Source organism: Loxodonta africana, chromosome 13, assembly GCF_030014295.1.
Source record: "Loxodonta africana isolate mLoxAfr1 chromosome 13, mLoxAfr1.hap2, whole genome shotgun sequence".
Taxonomy (NCBI): Eukaryota; Metazoa; Chordata; class Mammalia; order Proboscidea; family Elephantidae; genus Loxodonta; species Loxodonta africana.
Genome location: NC_087354.1, coordinates 49,775,796 through 49,797,280, shown reverse-complemented (window position 1 = coordinate 49,797,280; position 21,485 = coordinate 49,775,796). Strand labels below are relative to the sequence as shown.

At 49.5% G+C, this 21,485-nt stretch overlaps 1 protein-coding gene across 4 annotated transcripts in view; it reads right to left on the bottom strand.

The window, feature by feature from the left end:
• Positions 1-3,807, bottom strand: part of MEGF11 (multiple EGF like domains 11) — a 259,064-nt gene extending 255,257 nt beyond the window's left edge. For all 4 annotated transcript variants that reach the window (XM_064267379.1, XM_010598051.3, XM_064267380.1 and 1 more), the window contains exon 1: positions 3,212-3,807. In XM_064267379.1, coding sequence (XP_064123449.1) covers positions 3,212-3,348 — 137 coding nt within the window. In that variant the 5' untranslated portion in view covers positions 3,349-3,807. The remainder of the gene's footprint in view (positions 1-3,211) is intronic.
• Between the last annotated feature and the right edge of the window lie 17,678 nt (positions 3,808-21,485).

Here is a 21,485-nt window from a genome sequence, read left to right as displayed (position 1 = left end):
GAACGGTTAAGACAGGATGGGCTCTGGAGTCCAACACGTGGGGTCAAGTTCGAACCCACCACTTGTCAGCAGTGTGTCCTCGGGCATGTTATTTAGCTCCTATAAGCCTCTGTTTCCCCACCTGTAAATTTGTGATAAATATTACCAGGGACTTCACATGATTATTATGAGGATTAAAGAGGGGTGATAACAGTATCTACCTCTCAGGGGTAGTGGAAGGATAAAGCAAGATAACACATGCAAAATGCTGGGTTCAAACCACCATCCTTTCAGTTGGTAGCCAAGGGCTTAACCACTGCACCACCAGGGTTCCTGGAACCCAGTACACAGTAAGTGCTTAATAGATGTTGGCCATCATTATTATATGGAATCCCTGAGAAATGCAAATAGTTAACACATTCAAATGCTAAATGAAAGGCTGGAGGTTTGCATCCACTGAGGGGCACCTCAGAAGAAGGGCCTAACAATCTGAAAAATCAGCTGTTGAAAACCCTATAGAGCAAGGTTCACTCTGACACACACGGGGTCACCATGAGTCAGAATCAACTCAATGGCAACCAATTATCATTATTACATGCCGGCCACAGGCACACCTCCCATGCCAGGCAGTGAGCGGTATTTCCTCCCTGACCATGATGGGGAAGAGAGGGATCAAGACCTGCATACAGAATGGGCCCCCACCTTTGTGAAGCACTCAGGGTCGGGCTCCCTTTCCTACAATGACAAAGACAGTAGATGCTTAGAGAAATGGCACCAGCCCAATGGGGGGACCCTGGGCTGAGCAAGTCTGGCCACCAGATGTTGGCCCAGCTCCAAGTCTCCGACCTGAAGTGTGTGCCCCGGCTTCATGGCTGGGTCGTATAACGCTGCTCATTTGCCAACATGCTAATGAGGAGCCAGATTAATCTTGTAGAGCCAGGCTTTATTAGCCAGGGAAGGTCTTCGCACTGGTTTTATGGTAGAGGGGCATAATTAACAAGGAAGCCGCCAGAAGACTAATCCAGCTGGGATATTCTCCCTAAAAGGTCTCTGGGGATCAGAGGGTGTTTCTGGAACGACTCACAGACTAGATCCATCCACATGTAACAAGCAATGGAGCTCAGTTCAAAAGGCTGCCCTTGGGTGAGCCAGGAAGGAGGAGTACCCCAGTGTCACCAAGCATCACCACCAGGGCCTCCTCCCTAGGGGCTGGAGAAGCCCAAGGGGTCCCCAGACCTTATATTTGCTGTTAGGGTCACTCCCCATCCTCCTATCAAAGCTGTGCCTGTGGCTGATAGCCGAATCGGCCTGAAATCCCAGCACCATTCAGGGTCTGTTCAGAATATTATCATATTCCAAATTTATTCATGCTGGACAGGTTTAAAAGATTAGAGAGTTTGGTTTGGGTTTGAACTGATCCATTGGTGCAAATGGGATTCAAAGAAGAGGGAAGTTGGGATGGGCCCTGCAATCAGGGAAGGCTTCCTGCAGGAGAGAGACCCAGACTGGACCCACTGGAGAGGGCGGTGGTGAGCAGGCATTCCAGGGTGGGACACAGCTCAGACAATGGCAGGGAGTAACTGTGTCTCAACTGGGCCAGGCAGAGAAGAGTGGTTTACTAAGGCTGGAGTCAGCCAACCAAAGTGACTAGCCTGGGGTTCCACCTGGTATCTCTCTGACCTGTTGAGAAATGAAGGCTTAAAGTCACCAAAACCAGATGGGGCAAGGGGCCTGAGTAACTTCAGAATCACGAGACAAGCTTATGAAAAATGCAGGTTCCTGGGCTCTACCTCAGACCTATTGACTCAGAGTGTTTGAAGATGTGACTCAGAGGACTCCATTTTTTATACACACCCCCTGGTCCATGAACACCTGTGATAACCAGCTCTTGCAAAACCAGAGCTGTCAACAGTAAAAGGCAAGAACTGAGCTCTGCAGTCCTCAAAGCACTGTCATGGAATTGTCGCCCTTGGTCCTTCAGCAAGCCTGTGAGGCAGGAGTGATTTTTGTTCCTACTTTACTTCCCACTTTGCAGAGGCAGGAAATAGGCTCAGAGACCTCCCCAAGGCCACACAGCTAGCAGGTAGAGCAATCCAGATTGGAATGAACCAAGTCTTTGCACCACAGATCCTATATGCTTCCCACTTTCCCCCAAAGGGGTGCACGACAGCATTATCTCTTGCCCCAGGCTCGACTGTGTAGGGACGCCAGGTACAGCATCCGGACACAGGCGACCATGCCGGTGTGGGAATGGTCCCTCTGCCACCCCAGCCAACCCCTCCTGGCCCCACAGGCGTCCAGACTAACCCAAGAGCCCAGTCTTCATGGACGAGGTGCCTTTCCCTGCCACAGGGCTGGGACATTCGCCCTCACAGCATGGAACACGGGCAGCCCCGCTCCCCTTTCCTCCTCCGCCATCTGCCTTCCCCATCGGGTCCTCATCTTAATTTTGTTCATTTGATTTATTAACATCTAAGTGGCAAAGTCGTCCTGGTCAGCATGGCCAATCAATTCCAGGGTTTAATTCGGTTTTTCCTGATTGGGTCTCTGGTCACTGTCTCCCTGCTCACCAAAATCAATACTTTAACCTTGTGCTTCAAAGTCAGGCGGTCTGCAGGGGCCCGGCCCACTCTCTAGGACTTAGTGCTGCAGCCAGAATGCAGCTGCTTTTCTCCAGCCCCTCCACCACCCTTCCCATGGCAGCCCCCCACCCCAGAGCAGAGCAGCAGGCCCCTCTCCCATCCTCCAGGCTGCTGGCGGCCCCACACATCCAAGCTGCCACTTTATTGCCAGTCCCGAGAGACCAGGAAAGACATCATAGCATCACAGACCAAGACATCTGGGACCACAGTCCACACACTGCCACTCACTGTGCACCACCTGGACTGCTCTGGCTGTCGACAAGCCCCCAAGCCCCCTGGGCCCCCGTTTCCTCGTCCATAAAATGGCTGGGAAATTCAAATGCAGGGGTGCACATGACAGCACATTGTGAACTAACAGACTGCAGAATGTAACTTGCCTGTCACTCAGCCCTCCCACCCTGGGCGCCCACAGCATTGAACCTCAGACGGATTCTGTCTTGTCTGTCCTGCCTTTCTGCGTGCATCTCTCCAGCTGGACGGCAGGCCCCTGTGGACAAGTGTTATTTCTCCTGACTTCACACTTTCCCAACAGCACCAAACAGGGGTGATACCCGCAGAGAGAGCCTGGCCCTCTGAGACCCGCGTCTTACCTCTCCCAGTGGCTGCACACGTTGGGGTCCTCGGGGTTCAGGGAGATTGCAGTTTGCACGAGGGAGGAGAATATTAGCACTGTCGCGGTGATAGCCATCCCGGGCCCTGTGCGGGAGAACAAAAGAGGCAGCGTCATGAGTCAGAGCATTTTCCTGAGCATCTGTTTGGTGCTGAGACTTCTCACATGAGGCGGCGGAGCAGACTTGCTAAGCAGACTAAGTTTCCCACCGTCGGGGAGTAATGAGCTTTTGATATTTCACACACGCAGGCTTTGACTAACATGCAATAGTTCACCAAGTCTGAGTAACTGCAGAGTGGGAGGGCTGAGTCAGGGAAAAGCTGAAATTCTAGCCAGGGTGTCTTCAAGTTTTGTGGCTCAAGGACTACGGCTTTGAGACTGTGGTGAAAGTTATAGACCCTCTCCCCGCCCCCCCCGAAAAAAAGGCCCATATACACAAAATCTGGCTGTCGTTTCAGGGTGTCTTCAGGCCTCCGCGTCCAACCTGGTACTCAAAGGCCGTTGTCCTAGACTACGTCTAAGGTGACTCTCCTCCCCTGGTGCCTTCTCCCTAAACGGGATCCTGACCAAAAGGCTCCTCACACACACACACAGACACACACGCACACAAGGGCAGAGAATTGTGAAGCTGGGAGTGGTTGAAATGACCCCGGAGGCTCCTCACTGGCTCCGGGACTCCCTGGTCCTACAACCTTAGAGAACTTCCAGTTAAAAAGTCCCCACATGGTGGGCCACTGGTCTTGGTGGGTGGGGAGGGCTGGAGTTCATGTGTTGCCAAATATCATCTATGGCATGAACACTGTGACTTAGAAAGAGTTCTGTTTTCCATTCACACAGGCATGCTATTATGGTTTATTTAAAAGCCTTACTGAATTCAGAGTAGTTTTTCTTCTCAATCAGCGATACTAAAAAATGCAACTTCTAATAAGGGGGGAGGGGGTGGCATGTGAAATATTTTGACGTTGGAAAGGGGCCCCCAGGTTTGAAATGGCTGGGGATCTAGACCCCTCACTCTGCTGACAGACAAGGAAGTACTCACCCTACTTCCGGGGGACAGATACGTGTGGCACATATTTTGCACACACCCCCATTTGTACCCAGAAGGAAGCTAAAGGGAACTCCTTTCTTCGTGAAAGGTTAAACACCCTCCTCCCCACCCCCAATCATTTCCTTGTGAAACCCTTTCTTAGCAGCATCTCCAGAGATAAACAAATTGTCACAAATTCTGTATAACCGTGGGGGTCCAAATTAATGATTAATGGGGTTGTTCTCTCTATTTGAAATCTGGAAATAATCTGGCTAAATGCAGTCTGGAAATCAATAAGGAAAGCAAAGAGTGATTCTGGTGTGTCTGCTGGGTTCGCAGAGCCTGGGCATAAGCAAACCACAGCTGTTCATCTCTCAGCCCCCCACCGACCCCCTCGTCCCACCCACCCAGCCACTCACCCCCAGGCCTTGGAGACCTAATCAGCACCTGAACCGAGGGTCCTGCAGACACTGAAATCCAGGGCTGCAGAGGACCATGGTGGTCACTTCAACTCATTCTCCCCAGAGAGGAGGAGAAACAGCCTGGAGACCAGAAAGAGCTTGGCCAGGACTTGACACTGAGTTTTGGGAAGAGTCAAGACTAGAACAGACATCTTCTTCCAGGTGGGGTTTGGGCTGATGGGACATCAAATAAAGAAGTAAATGAATGATACAGCATTCTGGAAGACAGAGTCTGGATGCCAACTGTAGAAAATGCCTTGGCTTGGTGCTATCCATGGTCCTGACTCATTGCGCTGGCTGCTCCTGTTCTCTCTAGCATTCTCCTGAGACGAGTCCCTCATACCATCCTCAAACTTACTAAGTTTAGGATATCGAAGGTGAGGTCACCTGGACAAGAGAAGATCCAAAATTGCTCCTCTGGCCCCTTTTGCTCCCTGGTGGTGGGAGGTGGCAGGCGAGGGAGGTAACTTGGATCAATGCTGTAATTTAGGAGATCTTTTTTTTTTTTATAGATCTTCATGAAAACCTCTTTCTGAGTCAGGTCTGGACAGGACTGTTCACCTGACTCCCACTGGCAGTGAAGTACGTGGAAACCAGGGCACAGAGAAGGTGGTGGATGTTTGGATGGGCAACAGGAAGTTAAGATGGATGGGGAGCATACGAATGTAGCCAGCTAGGCTTGTCTTATGGATTGAATTATGTCTCCTAAAGAGAGAGATGTTGAAGTCTTAGCTCCCTGAACCTGGAATGCGACCTTGTTCAGAAATAAGGTCTTTGAAGATGTTATCAGTTAACATAAGGTCATACCGGAGTAGGGTGGGTCCTGATCCAATCCGACTGGTGCCCTATAAAAGAGAAGAGACACAGATACAGGTAGTCCCCGACATATTTCAGTTACAGTGAACCACAATGACATCGGAACGGAACCCTGCTGTAAGTTGGGAACTATCTGTACTATGTACAATGTTGCAGCACATATGTATGTTAATATGTTAATATGCAATGTTTCCAAAGCCCAAAGACAAATAAAGATTGATTTATAAAGATACTGATAATAAAAGGCTATAATAATGAAAACTAAAAAAGGAGGCATTCAACTTAAGTAAGAGCCAACTTACAACAGAGTCGTTGGAGTGGAACCTTGACGTAAGCTGGGAACTACCTGTACGTACAAAGGGAAGAATACCCCAGGTGACAACATAGGCAGAGATTGCAGCTGCAGCTGTAAGTCAAGGATCACCAAGGATCACTAGTCATTACAGGAAGCTAGGAGAAGGGTGTGGAACAGATTCTTCCTCAAAAAGAATCGACACAGCCAACTATGTGACAATTAATTTATGTTCTTATAAGTCATCTAGCTTGTGATGCTTTGTTATGGCAGCCAGAAGGAGCTAATACAGGTGGCATTTAGACTGACCGCCTGGAGCCCTGGATCCACACATCCCTCATCCATTACCGTGACTGTGTTAAGGTCCACAGAGCAGGAGGGCTTCCTAGCATGTGCCCTGTGGATTCACAGCCTAGCCTTGCACAACCCCATCACCAGCGTTCACGAAGTTCCCTGTCTGAGGCAGGCTGCGTCTGTGTCTGTGGTGGGGGGGGGGGGCTTGGGGGGAGACGGGAAAGCAGCCAGACTGAAGGTAGAAGAAATTATGACTCTTCTAGGGTTTTTTCTTTGAACCTGGCCCAACCTAAAAGGTGCAACCTTACCATCTACCCATTGCTCCCTCCCCCAGGTCAGATGGGTCCTCTCGCTTGCTTATTCTCACTCCAATCCCTGTTCACACTGCTCCCCTGGCCCAGAATGTTCTTCCTCAGCTCTGCATATCCAAATATCATGCACTCAAGTCCAGCTCAGGTCCCCAGCTCCTCACATCCTGCTGCGGGGCTTGGCAAAGGGTGTTGACACTGATGGAGCACCTACTATGTGCCAGGCATCCAGGTAGCTTACAGCCTGGCTCACACAACCAGCACCCAACACTTGCCATCTTGCACTGCCATCTTCTCCAGCATGATCACGTCATCTTTCCTATGTGACTGTAAGCACCCAAAAGTGGAGACATATCCCAGGCTGCCCTTCCAGGAACCGATTTTAGACAACATGTTTCTGCTTCTCTCCACACACATCACTGAGGTGGACTGAAGAGCAGCCAAGGAAGGAGAAAGGAGCTGTCACTGCATGAGGACAACTCATTCCCGTTAACTTTAATGGGACTTCCCTGGTGGCTCTCTCGGCTCTCTCTCGACAACGCAGATCCCAAAGACATATGCCTGTGAGCTGACTGAGGGGAAATCAATCCTCCCACACTGCTTATTAGCCCAACTCCATTCAGAGTGATGGAGGTTAACATATCGGGCACCGTCCAGTTCAGGGCATTAACAATTAAGTAAGAAAATGCCCCTAGTGTCACTTCAGAGGATGACGAGAGCATGTAAATAGATTGGCTGGTTCCCTTCCCTCTCGCCCATGCTTCCTCCATATTAAGGAGCAGAGGAAGCGGAACAAAGATCAAGTGCAGAAACATCTGTCTTGATTGGGGGGCTTGGGTGTCTTCACACCTGAAGAACTGGACAGGTGGCAGGTGGGATGGGAGGGGAAGAAGGTGTCCAGGAGGCAAGTCTCTCACACCTGCCAACTCAGGTGTGTCTGTGCACCTGCCATGGCTTAAACCAGTCTCCTGGGCACTCCTGGAGAACCCACCTGCCCAGCTCTGGGCTGTGCTGTGGAGGACACAAAGAAATAACAGCTCCAGGCCACTTGAGGAAACCCAAAAGCTCACCAGGGGGCCTGTGGAAGACTTTGTGGAGCTGATGAGACTTAGGATGGACAGAATATGAAAAGGGAGAGGGTGAAGGAAGGGCATGTTGGGACGGACACAAAATGAGCAAACGCATGGAAGCAGCAACATCCTGGGGATGGGGCTTTTGGGAGGATAAGGCAGCAGAATAGTAGTGGGCAACTTTGGAGAATGTTTCCTAAACCTGGGTTCCACAGAACACAAGCTCTGTGAGACAGTGATAGAAATCTCTCAGACAAAGGGTTCCATCAGGAGGAAGTTCAGGGAATGCTACAAGCCAAGTCCTCATCTTGACAATTTCCAGCACATGTTAGCATACCTCAGGGGCTGAGATGGCCCTAAGTAAAGAGACTGCTTCATTTTGTCTCATCCAGTGTTTCCCAAACTTACTTTCTGATGGCACCCTTTCTAGTGACACAGCTCTAGGTGCAGGGTTCCTCAGGATTCCAGTTTGGGAAACTCTGCTTGCCTCCATCAAGGTCAAGTCTGAAGGAAGGCCTGGTCCGGGTCAATCTGTGTCCTTAGAGTGTTTATTTTTTTGTTTGTTCTGACACTTGAGGGCCCACTCTGTGCCCGGCACCTAGCATTAAAGGGAATCTGCTGCTGGGTGTCTTACAAGACAGCGACTCCATAGAAAAGGCTCCCTCCTAGCTGGGGGCGTCTGTTCTGGCCTGGGCTGGCCCTGCAGGCTGGGAAGAACTTAGAGGTGGTGGCATCCCCTAGAGGGCCCTGGCTTCTGCCTGAGGCCTCACAGGCACCTGTACCTGTAGAATTCAGCCTCTCTCCCAGGTGGCAGCACACACCTGGCCCGACACGGGCTGGCTACATTAGCTAAGATGCATAAAACTGGGGCAGAGGGTAGACAGACAAACAGATGGCCTCTGCCCTGGTATCAGCTGTGATGACCTCACAGTCCATCTGTGCAAAATCCTCCCCCACATGCTTCTCTTCCACCCCCCACCTAGGCCTCCTGACTGTGCCTAAATTGCGGACATGAAGCCTGGTCCGTGCACCTGGAGCCTGCTCTCCATCCATCCCGTCTCTCCTAGTAAGCCCTGCCTTCTCAACAAACTGGTGTTGGTAGCAGAGATGGTAGCAGTTAGACACTATTTTGTGGGTCCTGGGAGGTTTCCACACTCACGGCAATGGGGATCAATTGATAGTGGCTGCTTAGAATACTCTGTTGAGAAACGGGGCCTGGTTGAGAAGGCACGCCATGATTGATTAGTAATGCTTGTCTTGGGCTCTGGGTGGGAGGGGGCCGCCGGGGCCATGCATTGGTCATACTTGTCCTACGTTGCTGAACAGGTATCATTCACTTTGGAAACTGCTCCTCTCCCACATGAATCTTCTAGATGTAGCCTCAGAGCCCTGGAGGCGTAGTGGTTAAGAGCTCAGCTACTAAGCAAAAGGTCAGCAGTTTGAATCCACCAGCGCTCCTTGGAAACCCTGTGAGGCAGTTCTACTCTGTCCTGTAGGGTCACTATGAGTCGGAATCGACGCTATGGCAACGGGTATGGGCAGATGCGGCCCTCTGGGCCTTAGAACCTACGCGTTGTATCCTGCCCTCTGGACCATGCTGTCATTGTTGTTGTTAGGTGCTGTTGAGTTGGTTCTCACTCATAGCGACCCTATGGAACATGCCATTAGAACACACAGCTCATGAGGGCAGACGTTTCAGGCTGTCTTGTCCACTGCTCTATCCCCAGCATGCCATCACTGCCTGTACGTGGTGGGGCCTCAATACACTTTTGTCAACTGGTGGTTGACTCTGCACGCAGCCTCCTCCCTGTCCTCGCATCTGTCCCAGGCCTCAGGATCAGCCACATTGCTTGTGTCTGGCCTGACGGAGGCCACCGAAGGCTCATCCCAACAGCAGGTCGCACTGCGTGGAGGCGTCCCGTGCTGTGCTAACACAGCACTGTGCAAATACCATTCTGTTGGTGACAGTTACAGGGAGTGCCCGTGACACCCTGAGAGCGACTCAAAGACCCCTGCCTGGGCCACCCCATCAGCACAGGCTATGTCTGCTCCAGGACACAGCACAAGGCAGCCATTGAAGGCCAGTCAATAGCTCAAGCTGCAAGTGGGGACTGAGTGGTGTTCCAAGCACCTCATAAGAGGCGCTTTCAGGCTCAGGAAGCTGCAGAAACAAACACCAAGCTGGGGCTGATAAAGCAACCGCCTCACATTCCTCCCAGCACGTGGGCGTACAGAGAGATTTCTGTCTTCTATTTATAGAAGATACACACACACGCATATACACACACACTCCTATTTTTTTTCTGAATAAAGTAAAAAAAGAAAAGTTTGCACTCAATGGGAGAAACGCCAAGGTTAGTATGCAGTGCAACGGGCCTCGGCCTCGTGCCTTCAACGGCTCCCGGCTCTCAGCCAGCTCCTGGACCTAAGCACCCCGTTTAGCGGCCTTGCCGAATGAAGTCTGATGAATGTGAGGTGAAAAGACGCTGTGATCAGCTCTGGTAATTAAGAGGCTCCATCCTCTGCCTTGATGAAGCCTCCTGCCCTCCAGCAATCCCACCAGGGGCCGGGCTTATGTTGAACGCTTTCTAATCTCCCTGCACTTAAAAAAAAAAAAAAGTTAAAAAAATAAATCCACAGCTCTTAATCTCTGAAAGAGCGATTCCCTGACTGCAGGAGTGCTGCAGAGTTTCCCAGCGCCAACATGGAGGCCCTGCCAGGTGCCTGCCCCGCTGGGATAAATCACAGGGGCGGCAGTCACCTCCCGAGACGTGCTAAACGTCCTCTCCCGAGTCTGGGCTCCACCACCCTGATAAATCCTGCTTTCTCCTTGGCCAGGAAACCTCAGGCTGCAAATCCTGAAAATGGCACGACAGAGGCCTGCAGAGCCCGTTTATCAGGGTCCAAAGACTGTCCTGTCCCCTGAGCCCTCAAGCTGTGCAGAGAGCAAGTGGCCCTGACATCAGTCAGGCATGGAGAGAAATCACAGGCTACCCTCGAGCTGGGCCAGAAACCGCCAGGCTAATCAAGCACCAATGCCCCCCACCCCATTTTGTGCAGCCTCTGGGTTCTGAGCCCTCAACCACCCCACCCGACTCCCAAGCTGGCAGCAGCTGCATCCCCAGCCTCTAGCCCTTCCAAAGATGGAAAAAAACTCATCCGTGTTCTTAGGCCATTCCATTTCTCACAAAGTAATTATCTCCTTTTTCCCTTTTCTTTGCAAATCACACTCGGTTGGCCTGGCCAACCCTGAGCCTGCTGGCCCCCGCACCCGATCCACTCCAGGCCTGCTCTTCCTTCCTCTGCCACCCGCTCCCAGTCCTGTGGGGTTCTGGAAACTGTGGGAGTCCCTGGGTGCCACAAACAGTTTGTGCTTGTCTACTAACCTAAAGGTTGGCAATTCAAACCCACCCAGTGGCACTGTGGGTAAAAGGTCTGGCGATCTGCTTCTGTCAAGATTACAGCCAAGAAAACTCTGTGGAGCAGTTCTACTCCGTAACTCCTGGGGTCTTCATGAGTCGGAACTGACTCGAAGGCTTAAGTTTTTTTGTCCGTTTGTTTGTTTTTATACCCACAAAACCTCACAAGACAAGCCAGTCACCCACAACCGTATAGTCCCCTGGGCATTCATTAGTCCTCAATTCTGCCCGCTCTGAAAAGAAAACATTTCTCACACCTCATGATGTAACCATAAGTGCCCAGCAAAAAGAGGGCGCTGCAGGATGAGGTACCCGTTACTGGAAGGTCAAGTCTCCTACCTGCGTTGCGGTGTGAGAACAAGGGGTTAGACAGCAAACCACGTGGTGTCAGGCCTGCAGGAGGGAAAGTGCCCCCTCAAATGGCCTGTGAGTCACTCCAGATCACATGAGAGGTTAGCCAGACGACTCAAGCAAAGGGAACGGCAGAGGCCAACCAACCTGGGATCAAATCGCAACTTCACCTTGCTGGCTACGTGTTGTTAGATACTGTCAAGTCAGGCCCAACTCATAGCAATCCCAAGAACAACAGACCGAAACAGCCTGGTCCTGTGCTATCACCATGATTGGTTGCATATCGAGTCATTGTGATCTACAGGGTTTTCACTGGCTGGTTTCCAGAAGTAGATTGCCAGGCCTTTCATCCTAGTTCATCTTAGTCTGGAAGCTCTGCTGAAACCTGTTCAGCATCACAGAAACACACAAACCTCCAATGACTGACAGGTCTCCTGAGTGGAAGGCAAGAATTCTACCACTAAACCACTCCCTCTGCCTCTGGCCACATAACCTGGATAAAATAATTTACCTGCTGTGGGCCTGAAGTATTTCATGTCTATGCCATTAGGTAAGTCCAACTTCATAGGCAGTTAGGAAATTAAACAAGACAGCAGGTAAAGTGCTGGGCCCACAGTCTGGGAGATAAAAAGTGCTCAATAAAATGTTAGTTTCTTCTTGACCCATATCCCCCACCACAACGACCCTTCCATCTGTGTTATTCTGATTTCTAGAATTTCTAAGGAGCTGGAAGAAAAGAAACCACTGATGGAAAAATCCTCTGAAAAAAATCTAGGAGTCACTCAGTGACTCCTAGGTCAACGTTAGCTGTTCAGTTATCGAGACGGGTCTTACCGTTCATCCCTCCACTCAACAAACATCTACTGAACACGTGCCAGTCACTGTGGACACAAAAGTGACATAGGCAGGGCCCTGCCCCAGGACCCCCAAACACCTGCTGGTGGGTGTGTGGGGATGGCCATGAGAGAGCTGTGAATCCAGGCTTTTCCCCTGCAGGAAGCCTCGGGCAAGTGTGACTGGGTTTTGCAAAGGTTGTTGCTTAGTTAGTTAGCAGCCCTGTAGGGCCTCCCACTTTGAGCTCCGCCCATCTCAGGTCCAGTTGCCTCTAAGCCCACCCCCCAACAGGGCTGCCTCCTCTACCAGGAGAGAGGGCCTTCACAAGCTCATTCAGCCTCCAGCTCCATCCTATCAGAGGCTTTGCATGAGTTTCCTAAGGCTGCTAAAAAAGTGCCACGAAGTCAGTGGCTTTGAACAGAAACTTATAGTTCTGGAGGCTCGAAGCCCAAATCAACTGGTCTGCTGGCCCATGTTCCCTCCAAAGACTCTAGGGGAAGATCCTTTCTTGTCTCTTCCAGCTTCTGGTAGCCCCAGGCATTCCTCGGCTTGTCAGTGCATCTTTACTTGGCCATCCTTCCATTTGTTTCTCTGAGTCTCTTCTCCTTTTTTATATGACACCACTCGGGTTGGATTACTACTCACCTTAGTACTCCAATATCATCTCATATTAACTGACAATATCTCCAGAGACCTATTTCCAAACAAGGTCATGTTCACAGGTACCAGGGGTGAGAACTTCAACATATCCTTTTGGGGGACACAGTTAACAGGCTCAGAGCAGCTGGACTTCTCCTCTCTCATGGATCTCCCCTCCTGAGTTCCAGCTCAGCTTCCCACCAGCCCCATTCTTTCCAGCTGCCCCCTATATCACTAACTAGCAGTGTGACCTAGGAAAGGTTGCTTTCACTCTATCTGTACCCGGCTGAGGCTGAGGCCAGACTGAGTCATCTCCAGGGCCGCTTCCACTTGGACAAGTTCACCTACAAGGTGTCTCCTTTCCCCTCCACACATTCTGCCCTCTGTTCCCATGGGGCACTCTCCCCTCTCAGATTTGTCTCATTCCCCAGCAAGGAGATAGGGCAGAGAAGGCAGAAGAATTGAATTCCAGTCTTGGCTCTTAGAAAACTCATTTAACTGCTCTGGGCCTCATTTTCTTTTACAAAATTGGAATGATGAGAGAACAACAGTGTTATGGATATAATTGTATCCCCCAAAATGAGTGTAAACTGGGCTAGTCCATGATTCCCAGTATTGTGTGATCATCCACCATTTTGTCATCTGATATGACTTCCCTATGTGTTGTAAATCCTAGCTCTATGATGTTAATGAGGTGGGATCAGTGGCAGTTATATTGAGGCAGGACTCAATCTACAAGATTAGGTTGAGTCTTAAACCAATCTCTTTTAAGATATAAGACCTCATACCACCAAGAAAGGAATGCCAGGAGAAAAGCATGTCCTTTGAACCTGGGGTCCCTGCAGTAAGGAGCTCCTCAACCAGGGGAAGATTAATGACAAAGACCTTCCTCCAGAGCCGACAAAGAGAGAGAAAGCCTTCCCCTGGAGCTGACACCCTGAATTTGGACATCTCGCCTCCTAGACTGTGAAAGAATAAATTGCTCTTTGTTAAAGCCATCCACTTGTGGTGTTTCTGTTATAGCAGCACTAGGTAACTAAGACAAACAGTTTCTTGTGAAGATTAAACAGAAAATGCAGGAGGTGCTTGGCAAACTGCAGCCCAGTACTAAGAGCAGAGTTATCAGTATCATTGCTCTGGGGAGGCCCTTAGTCCCCACCTACCCCTCCGTCCAACCCTCAGCACCCTTTTGAAGACTGGCCTCTTGGACAGGGTTTATCTTGTGCTGTATCCCAACCAGTGCCTACACCTGGGCTAAACAGAAAGGCCTGGTCATCAGCACATAGACACGGGCATCACATAGGGCCACCTCTCCAAGTTTCCTTCTAGATCTATAACCTTCCAGATCTAGGCCAGGAGATTCTGGAGCCAGACTCCAACTGTCCCAAGGGCTGAAAGGTTCTACGTTTATGCACTGCGAGTGGAAATGTCAATCAGTGTGTCCTGGAAAGCAGCTTGGTAATACATACCCACACGGTTTAATACATAACCCTTAACCCAGCATTCCACTCCTGCAACTCATTTTTTTTTTTTCATTGACCAAGGTTCAAAGACAGGTTCAGGAATGTTTGCTGCAGCATTGTTTATAATTAGGAGACACTGAAACAACCTAAACGGCCATCCATGGGGACCTTGTTAAATAAGTTAAATAAGTTCCACCCTGTCCACATAACAAAATATTATGCAACCATTAAAAATATTGACGTGTAGGAAAAGTATGGAAGTACACCAGACTGTTAACAGTGATCATCTTTCACACGGAGCAGAGTGGGGAGCAATCATATGAGACTTGTGCTTTCTAGGAGTCTCTGGGTGGTGTATCCCACTTGGCTGCTAACCGAAAAGCTGGTAGTTCGAGTGCTCCCAGAGGCATTTCAGAAGAAAAGCCTGGCAAACTACTACTGAAAAATGAGGCACTGAAAACCCTATGGAGCACAGTTCTACTCTGACACACACGGGATCACCATGAGTCAGAACTGACTCGTCAGCAACTTTTGTGTGTGTGTGTGTGTGTGTGTGTGTGTGTGTGTGTCTGTTTCTCACCATAAGCATTATTACTTCTATAACCAGAAAAGCACAGTATTTCAAAATTATATATGCAAGTTCACTGCCATGGAAAGATGACCGCAATGTATTGTTACGGGAAGAACATAGGTTACAAAACTGCATTAACAGGACGATCACATTTATATGAAATGTGGGTGCATGTGTGAGTGAGAAAGCAAACGAGAGCAGAAAGAAGTTTGGGAAGGTGTTAACAATGTTAACAAAGATACCTGGGTGACGATATCTTAGGTGACTTACTTTCTTCTTCTCTGCATGTTTAAATCTGCTATGAAGAACAGGTCTCAATTTTAAAATTTAAAAACAATAAAGCCATCTTCATTTTGGAAACAAAAAGGCATGGCCCTCGGGGCAGTTCCCCCACAGTTTATCCCCTTTGAGGCCCAGATTCTCCCCCACTGCTCCTTGGGGTGCATTTTCCCAAAGAGCAGGGAGGGATCCAGTGAGGATTGGAGCCCCGAGCCTGCTCCCTGGGGACACAGCTTCCCAGACAGGCCCTGAAGCTATCCAACTGAGCGGAAATTGCCATTACAAATTGTGCCCATGCTGTGATTAAAAACATTGTGCTATTTCAAAGACCCAAAATGATCTTATGACACAAATGGATGGATAATGTATGATTTTGTCAGCTCCATTCAGTGTAATAAATGAATCAGGTATTCAGATTTTAAAAGAAATTTATTTTGGCCCATTGTCCATGACACTGATGAATTCTGGCTCGCAGCCTGGTCAGGTTGGCCAGGGGCAGTTCACTTCACTCCAGAGCTCCCTCTGTCCCCTGCATGGAAACAGGGTAACAGCAAGCATCTGGCACCCAGCAATCTCAGTTCCTTGGTTCTAATCCCAGCTCTGTCTCTTACCAGTTGTGTGACCTTGGGCAGGTCACTCATCCTCTGGGGATCCCAGCTTCTATTTGTAAAGTGAGAATAGTAATAAAACCTGACTTGCAAGAAGCCAAAGAGATGCTGCTTGTGAGAAGGGACTACCTAGTTATCTAGCACTGCTATAACAGGAATACCACAAGTGGGTGGCTTAACAGAAATTTATTCTCTCACAGTTTAGGAGGCTACAAGTCCAAATTCAGGGTACTGGCTCTGGGGGAAGGGCCTTGTCTCTTTTCAGCTTCTGTTCCTCAGTTCCTTGGCAATCTTAATGCAACCGGGCATCCATCTTCCCCCATCTCGGCTTGCTTCTCTGTGCTAATCTGCTCATTTTATACTTCAGAGGTGATTGGCTTAAAACATACCCTACACTGATATGACCTCTAACGTAACAACAAAAATCCTACTCCCAAACAGGATTATATACACAAGTATGTTGTTGTATGCTGTCAAGTAGATTCTGACTCACAGGGCCCCCATGGGACAGAGTAGAACTACCCTATACGGTTTCCTAGGCTGTAATCTTTACTGCAGATTGCCAGGTCTTTCTCCCACAGAGGTCAGTGGGCTCGAATCCTTGACCTTTTTGTTAACCATTGTACCACCAGGGGTCCTTATCTACAAGTATAACCAAAAAAAACCAAACACATTGCCATCTAGTCGATTTCAACTCATAGTGGCCCTATAAGACAGCGCAGAACTGCTCCATAGGGTTTCCAAGGAGTACCTGGTGGATTTGAACTGCTGACCTTTCGGTTAGCAGTTAAGCTCTTAACCACTATGCCACCAGGGTTTCCATTTACAAGTATAGGGGTTAGGATTTACAACACATATTTTTGGGGGGACACAATTCAATCCACAGAAGGGTCTGTAAACAGTAAAGCACTGGGTAAAATATCATTATCTTTACTGGGTTCAGCATAGCCCTCTTGATGGGGTGTGGGGTGGGTGGAAATGCAGTACCAATACTCCTGGGGGGAGGATGGGGAGAATGAGTTTGTTAGGGTCCTGGGTGGGATAAGGACTGCCTCCTTGGGCTAGGGTAAGTCTGCTAAAAGGGACAGAAAGTGGTTGAAGATGAATTTCAGTAAGTTCACAATTTGGCCAGCTCAGACCCTGCTAACCAACAGTCTAAGCCAGAAAAGATTCCAAGTCTGGAACCGAGGCCAATTTGGCTGTGTATCTGGCCTATGCTGTGTCTGACAACCATCTCCAGGGCCACTGGAATTTTTGATAAAATAGCCCATTTGACCCCTGGTTTCCTAGAGGAGTGAGGAGCTCTCTCACCTTCCAGAGCCTAAGTGTCCCAAGGCCCCTCCCAAAGGAAGGAACCTTGGTAGGCAGCACTATGGAAGACAAGAATCTGTCCCTCACCTCCCCCAGGTTTAATTCTGCAGAATGGCACACAACTCCCAAATCCATCGTGTCCCTGGCCTGATCATTCATTGTTTATTTCAGTATTTTCCAGGAAATTGTTCATTAAGGATAAAAGCACCTGCTTACTGTAAGAGAGCATTACACAAAGACTTTGTCATGGGAGCCTGGAAGAACATTAATTAATGAAGTGAAATGAACAAATACACCATAAATTAAAGGTCTAAAAAGAAACGTCTGGCGTGTAGTGGATTACCACAGGAGGCTGAAATGAAACGTCATATTTTTTAGACCACGGTAGGGTGAAAAAAAAAAAACAAAAAGAAAGTAAAATGGGAAGGAAAAAACATTACAAAAGGTGGCCAAGGTAACAATCTATTTCTGGAACAACTAAAGCCTGTGCTTCCATTAAGAGAATTATAAATCAATTCTGTGTTGTCTGGGGGCATATACGCGCGGTGTGTGCTAAATTAAAAAGCTTAACATGTCAGCGCGGTTCCTCCTGAGGGCTCCATGGAACAATGCAGACCAAGACGTTGTCCAGCCTGAGAGATGTGGCGGGTTATGAGGAGGAAGTTAGGAAAATCTGGGCCATGGTACTGAGTTAGACCCAGCTGAGCACAGACCAACCTGGGTACCAGGGTCCGAGAGAAGATGTAACCAAACCTCAGTTAACTGGAGCTTCCAGTTAACTGGAACTTCACCAAAGCCCCTGGCCGCGCCCACTGGTACCAGTTAGGCTCGGTTCTCACACATGCACTTCCACCCTAAGGCCAGTGATTTTTTTTCTCTTGAAAAGCAGCTTCCAGGGCTAACTTCCAGGCTGATAACTTCTTCAGCTAAATTCCCTCACTTCATGCCCACTCCTCTACAAGGAAAGGCCTTTAGAAAGGATGGCCCTGAAGTCATGCAAAACCCCAATGAGTCCAGAGAGATCTGATCCTATGCATCTTAATCCACTTACCAAGGCAGGAAAGAAAAAGGGTACAATTGCAACAGGGTTTTGTGAACAGCGTTGGAACCATAGAAAAGGTCTTTTTTGCTCAACTTCCAACTCAACAGGAAATTCGGAAACTTGGACAGCCTGTTCCTCTAGGCAAAATGGAGGCACGGCAGGTTCCCGCTCTGGCCCAGGTTCTCCCTGTCGCTTTCTGCCCTTTTCCCAGGCAGGTCAGGCCCGAGGAGCACTAAACTTCAATATGCTGAATCACCAATATGTAGAAAACAGGAAGCTTGTGCCAAGTCTAAACCATGCTTCCCCAATGTTCTAATTCTGTGGTGTGCCCACAAATTTCTAAATTTTCCATAACACACACACACGGACTCAATGGGGTAGGAGGAATGAGAGGCAGGCCAGAAGCTTGCAAAGCCATGGTATGCCTCTGACACAGTACCTTGGGCCGTGCCAAGAAGTGGGGGGAAGGGGAGAGGGAAGGAAGGAGAAGGGAAGCTAAGAGCCCATTCTGACAGGCCTGTAAGAGCAGGCATCCATGGGCACAGCCAACTAGGAAACCAGGGGTGAAACTGAGGTCAAGTGGGCACTGGTACAAATGCCAGCTTCAGTGGCTTAAGAGCACCTAAGAATCCTCTGTTACTCTCCCTTGTTGGATTAGAACCTGGATACAGACTGTCAAAGAGTGGACATGCCATCCATTCATCAGTCACTGTGCATCTTACTGAGCATCAGGGGAAAGAAGAAATGAATGGTTCCTGAGAGCTGCCCAGTGTTGGGCACTGTGCTGGGCACCTGGTCAGTCTCTTTCAGCCCTCACAGTAAGTCTGTGATGTGGACAGATAAAGTCCATTTTCCAGGTGATGAGAGGGAGGCCCATGGCTTAGAATTGAATGAGCTGGATTTGATCTCAGGACTACCTGAGATACTCCCAGGTATGCCTCTGCCCTTCAGACTTAGGATCCTACAGTGCTGTGTGCATGCATGCATACGTGTGTGTGGGCATGTTTATGTGTGTGTGTGTGCATACGTGTGTGTGCATGCTTACATGTGTGTGCAGGCATGCATACGTGTGTGTACAGGTAAGAATAGGGTCACATCTTTGGCTCAGCTCTTCCTCCATGCTCACTAGATCTGAGCAGCGGAGGGAGAATACTATTCTGCTGTGAGAAAGGGGCTGGTTTGCAATTCAAAGACAAGCCTTGGCTAGCTGGGTGACCTCGGTAAGTGATATGCCTTCTAGATTAAAGGAGAGAGAGCCTTTCTCAACCAAAGTCCCTCATCTGAACCACAGAACCCAGAAAATGAGTTGGTGACTCTCTTATCAATTCTCCCAGGGATGGCACAGAACTAGTATCATTCTAGAGGCACAGGGAGAAAGCCATCTGTTACGGACAGCGGATACCATAGGGTACGGGGGCTTTGTTCTCTCTTGCACCTGGTAGAGAATGTACTAGGTGGTCTCTAAGGTCTCTTTTTTTTTTTTTAAATAATTTTTATTGTGCTTTAAGTGAAAGTTTACAAATCAAGTCAGTCTCTCACATAAAAACTTATATACACCTTGCTACACATCCCAGCCCGCTCTCTCCCTCCACTCTCTCTTTTTGTGTCCTTTTCGCCAGCTTCTAACCCCCTCCGCCCTCTCATCTCCCCTCCAGGCAGGAGATGCCAACATAGTCTCAAGTGTCCACCTGATCCAAGAAGCTCACTCTTCACCAGCATCCTTCTCCACCCCATTGTCCAGTCCAATCCATGTCAGAAGAGTGGCTTCGGGAATAGTTCCCGTCCTGGGCCAACAGAAGGCCTGGGGGCCATGACCACCAGGGTCCTTCCAGTCTCAGTCAGACCATTAAGTCTGGTCTTTTTTTGATAATTTGGGGTCTGCATCCCACTGCTGTCCTGCTCCCTCAGGGGTTCTCTGTTGTGTTCCGTCAGGGCAATCATCAGTTGTAGCCGAACACCATCTAGTTCTTCTGGTCTCAGAATGATGTAGTCTCTGGTTCACGTGGCCCTTTCTGTCTCTTGGGCTCGTAATTATCTAAGGTCTTTTTGACCCTGACATCGGGTGATTGATTGGGAGGCTGCACACAGGGTGACATTCCTGAGCACACCCAAAGCTGCAGATGTGGAAGCCAGACCTTCTGGACCAGATAATCTCATTTTACAACCTGTGTGGTTATTTCCCTTGTGTCATCTCTTAAATGTGCCAACTTTGCCTCGGCTGTGCTTTGAGGAATTAAGGGAGAGGTTGGAGGGGGTCTTTGAGGGGATAAGCCCTTCCTCTCACTCCCCACCCTTAGGGTTAGCATGGGGGTGGCAGCGATAACGGCGTGAGATCTGAGTGGGAAGGGTGAAGCTGGAGATCAAGAATTAAGCACATGTTCCTGTGTCCTTGCCCCCGAAACGTGGAATTTATTCTATTACTGAAGGGACCAGTTCCCCACAAGGCAGAGCAATGGTTTGTTTGTGCCACGGGAGTGAGCAGGGCCCCACCCACTTTCAAGATGCTAACCACACAGAAAGTATTCTAATGCCTTAAAAAGTGAACCGGGCTCTCCTCACCCTTCCTAAATTTAAGCCCTGTTCATGGAGCCTCTGAGATGTTGGCATGCGTTCCCAGGCAACTGGGAAGGGACAGTGAGTTGTGGAATTGTGCATTCGTCTTCTTCTCCTCAACGAAGCTCTCAGGAAACATCTAGCTCAGCAGTAGCCAAGGCAACATCTTTGCGTCAAAAAGGACATATCTAGACAGAACAGGCGCGCACCCCGGGCTCTGGATCATTCCACAAAGTGGAGATGAAGATAAAATTACCCTGAGGGAGGAAGGCAGAGGAGACATTTATTTCAAACCAATTTCACCCACTGTGGAGCAATCTCTAAAGCCAAATGGTGTCGCGGCGTATAAATGTGGGAAGAGCAAGGGAGCGAGAAGTGAGCGGATGCAGCCTCCAGCCCAGAGCAGCACTGCAGAGAGGGCCTGTGTGGGGACAGTATCTGCTGACGAGGCTGCCCATGGGCTCCCAGGACAGCCTGAGCTGAGCATCGAGCCAAGGGCCGGCAGAAACAAGCCAGGGACAGAGACACCCAGAACTGGGTCTCTTGCAGCAGGTCTGCCAATTATCCACTTCGTGACCCTGGGTGAGTCACGGCACCTCTCTGGGCTGTTTCCTGAAAGGCAGGAGGTATCATCACTTCTCAAATGGGTGGTCTTGCCTGAGGAGAGGACAGGGCTTGATGGAATGAGCTTTCCAGCAGCACCCACCAGCCCTGGGACCCAGGGAAGACTCAACAACCCCTCTGGATCTCATTTATAAAAGGAGGTTGGCTGACAGTCCTGTAATTTTAGAGCCCTATTTGGATCCTGGTGAAGGCCCCTTGCAGTTCTGAAGGGTCCTACAGTGACTCACTGCAGCAAGATCAGACAGGAGGGGGTAAGGTCTCCATCCCAGCATCCCACAGCACCTGGCACCGG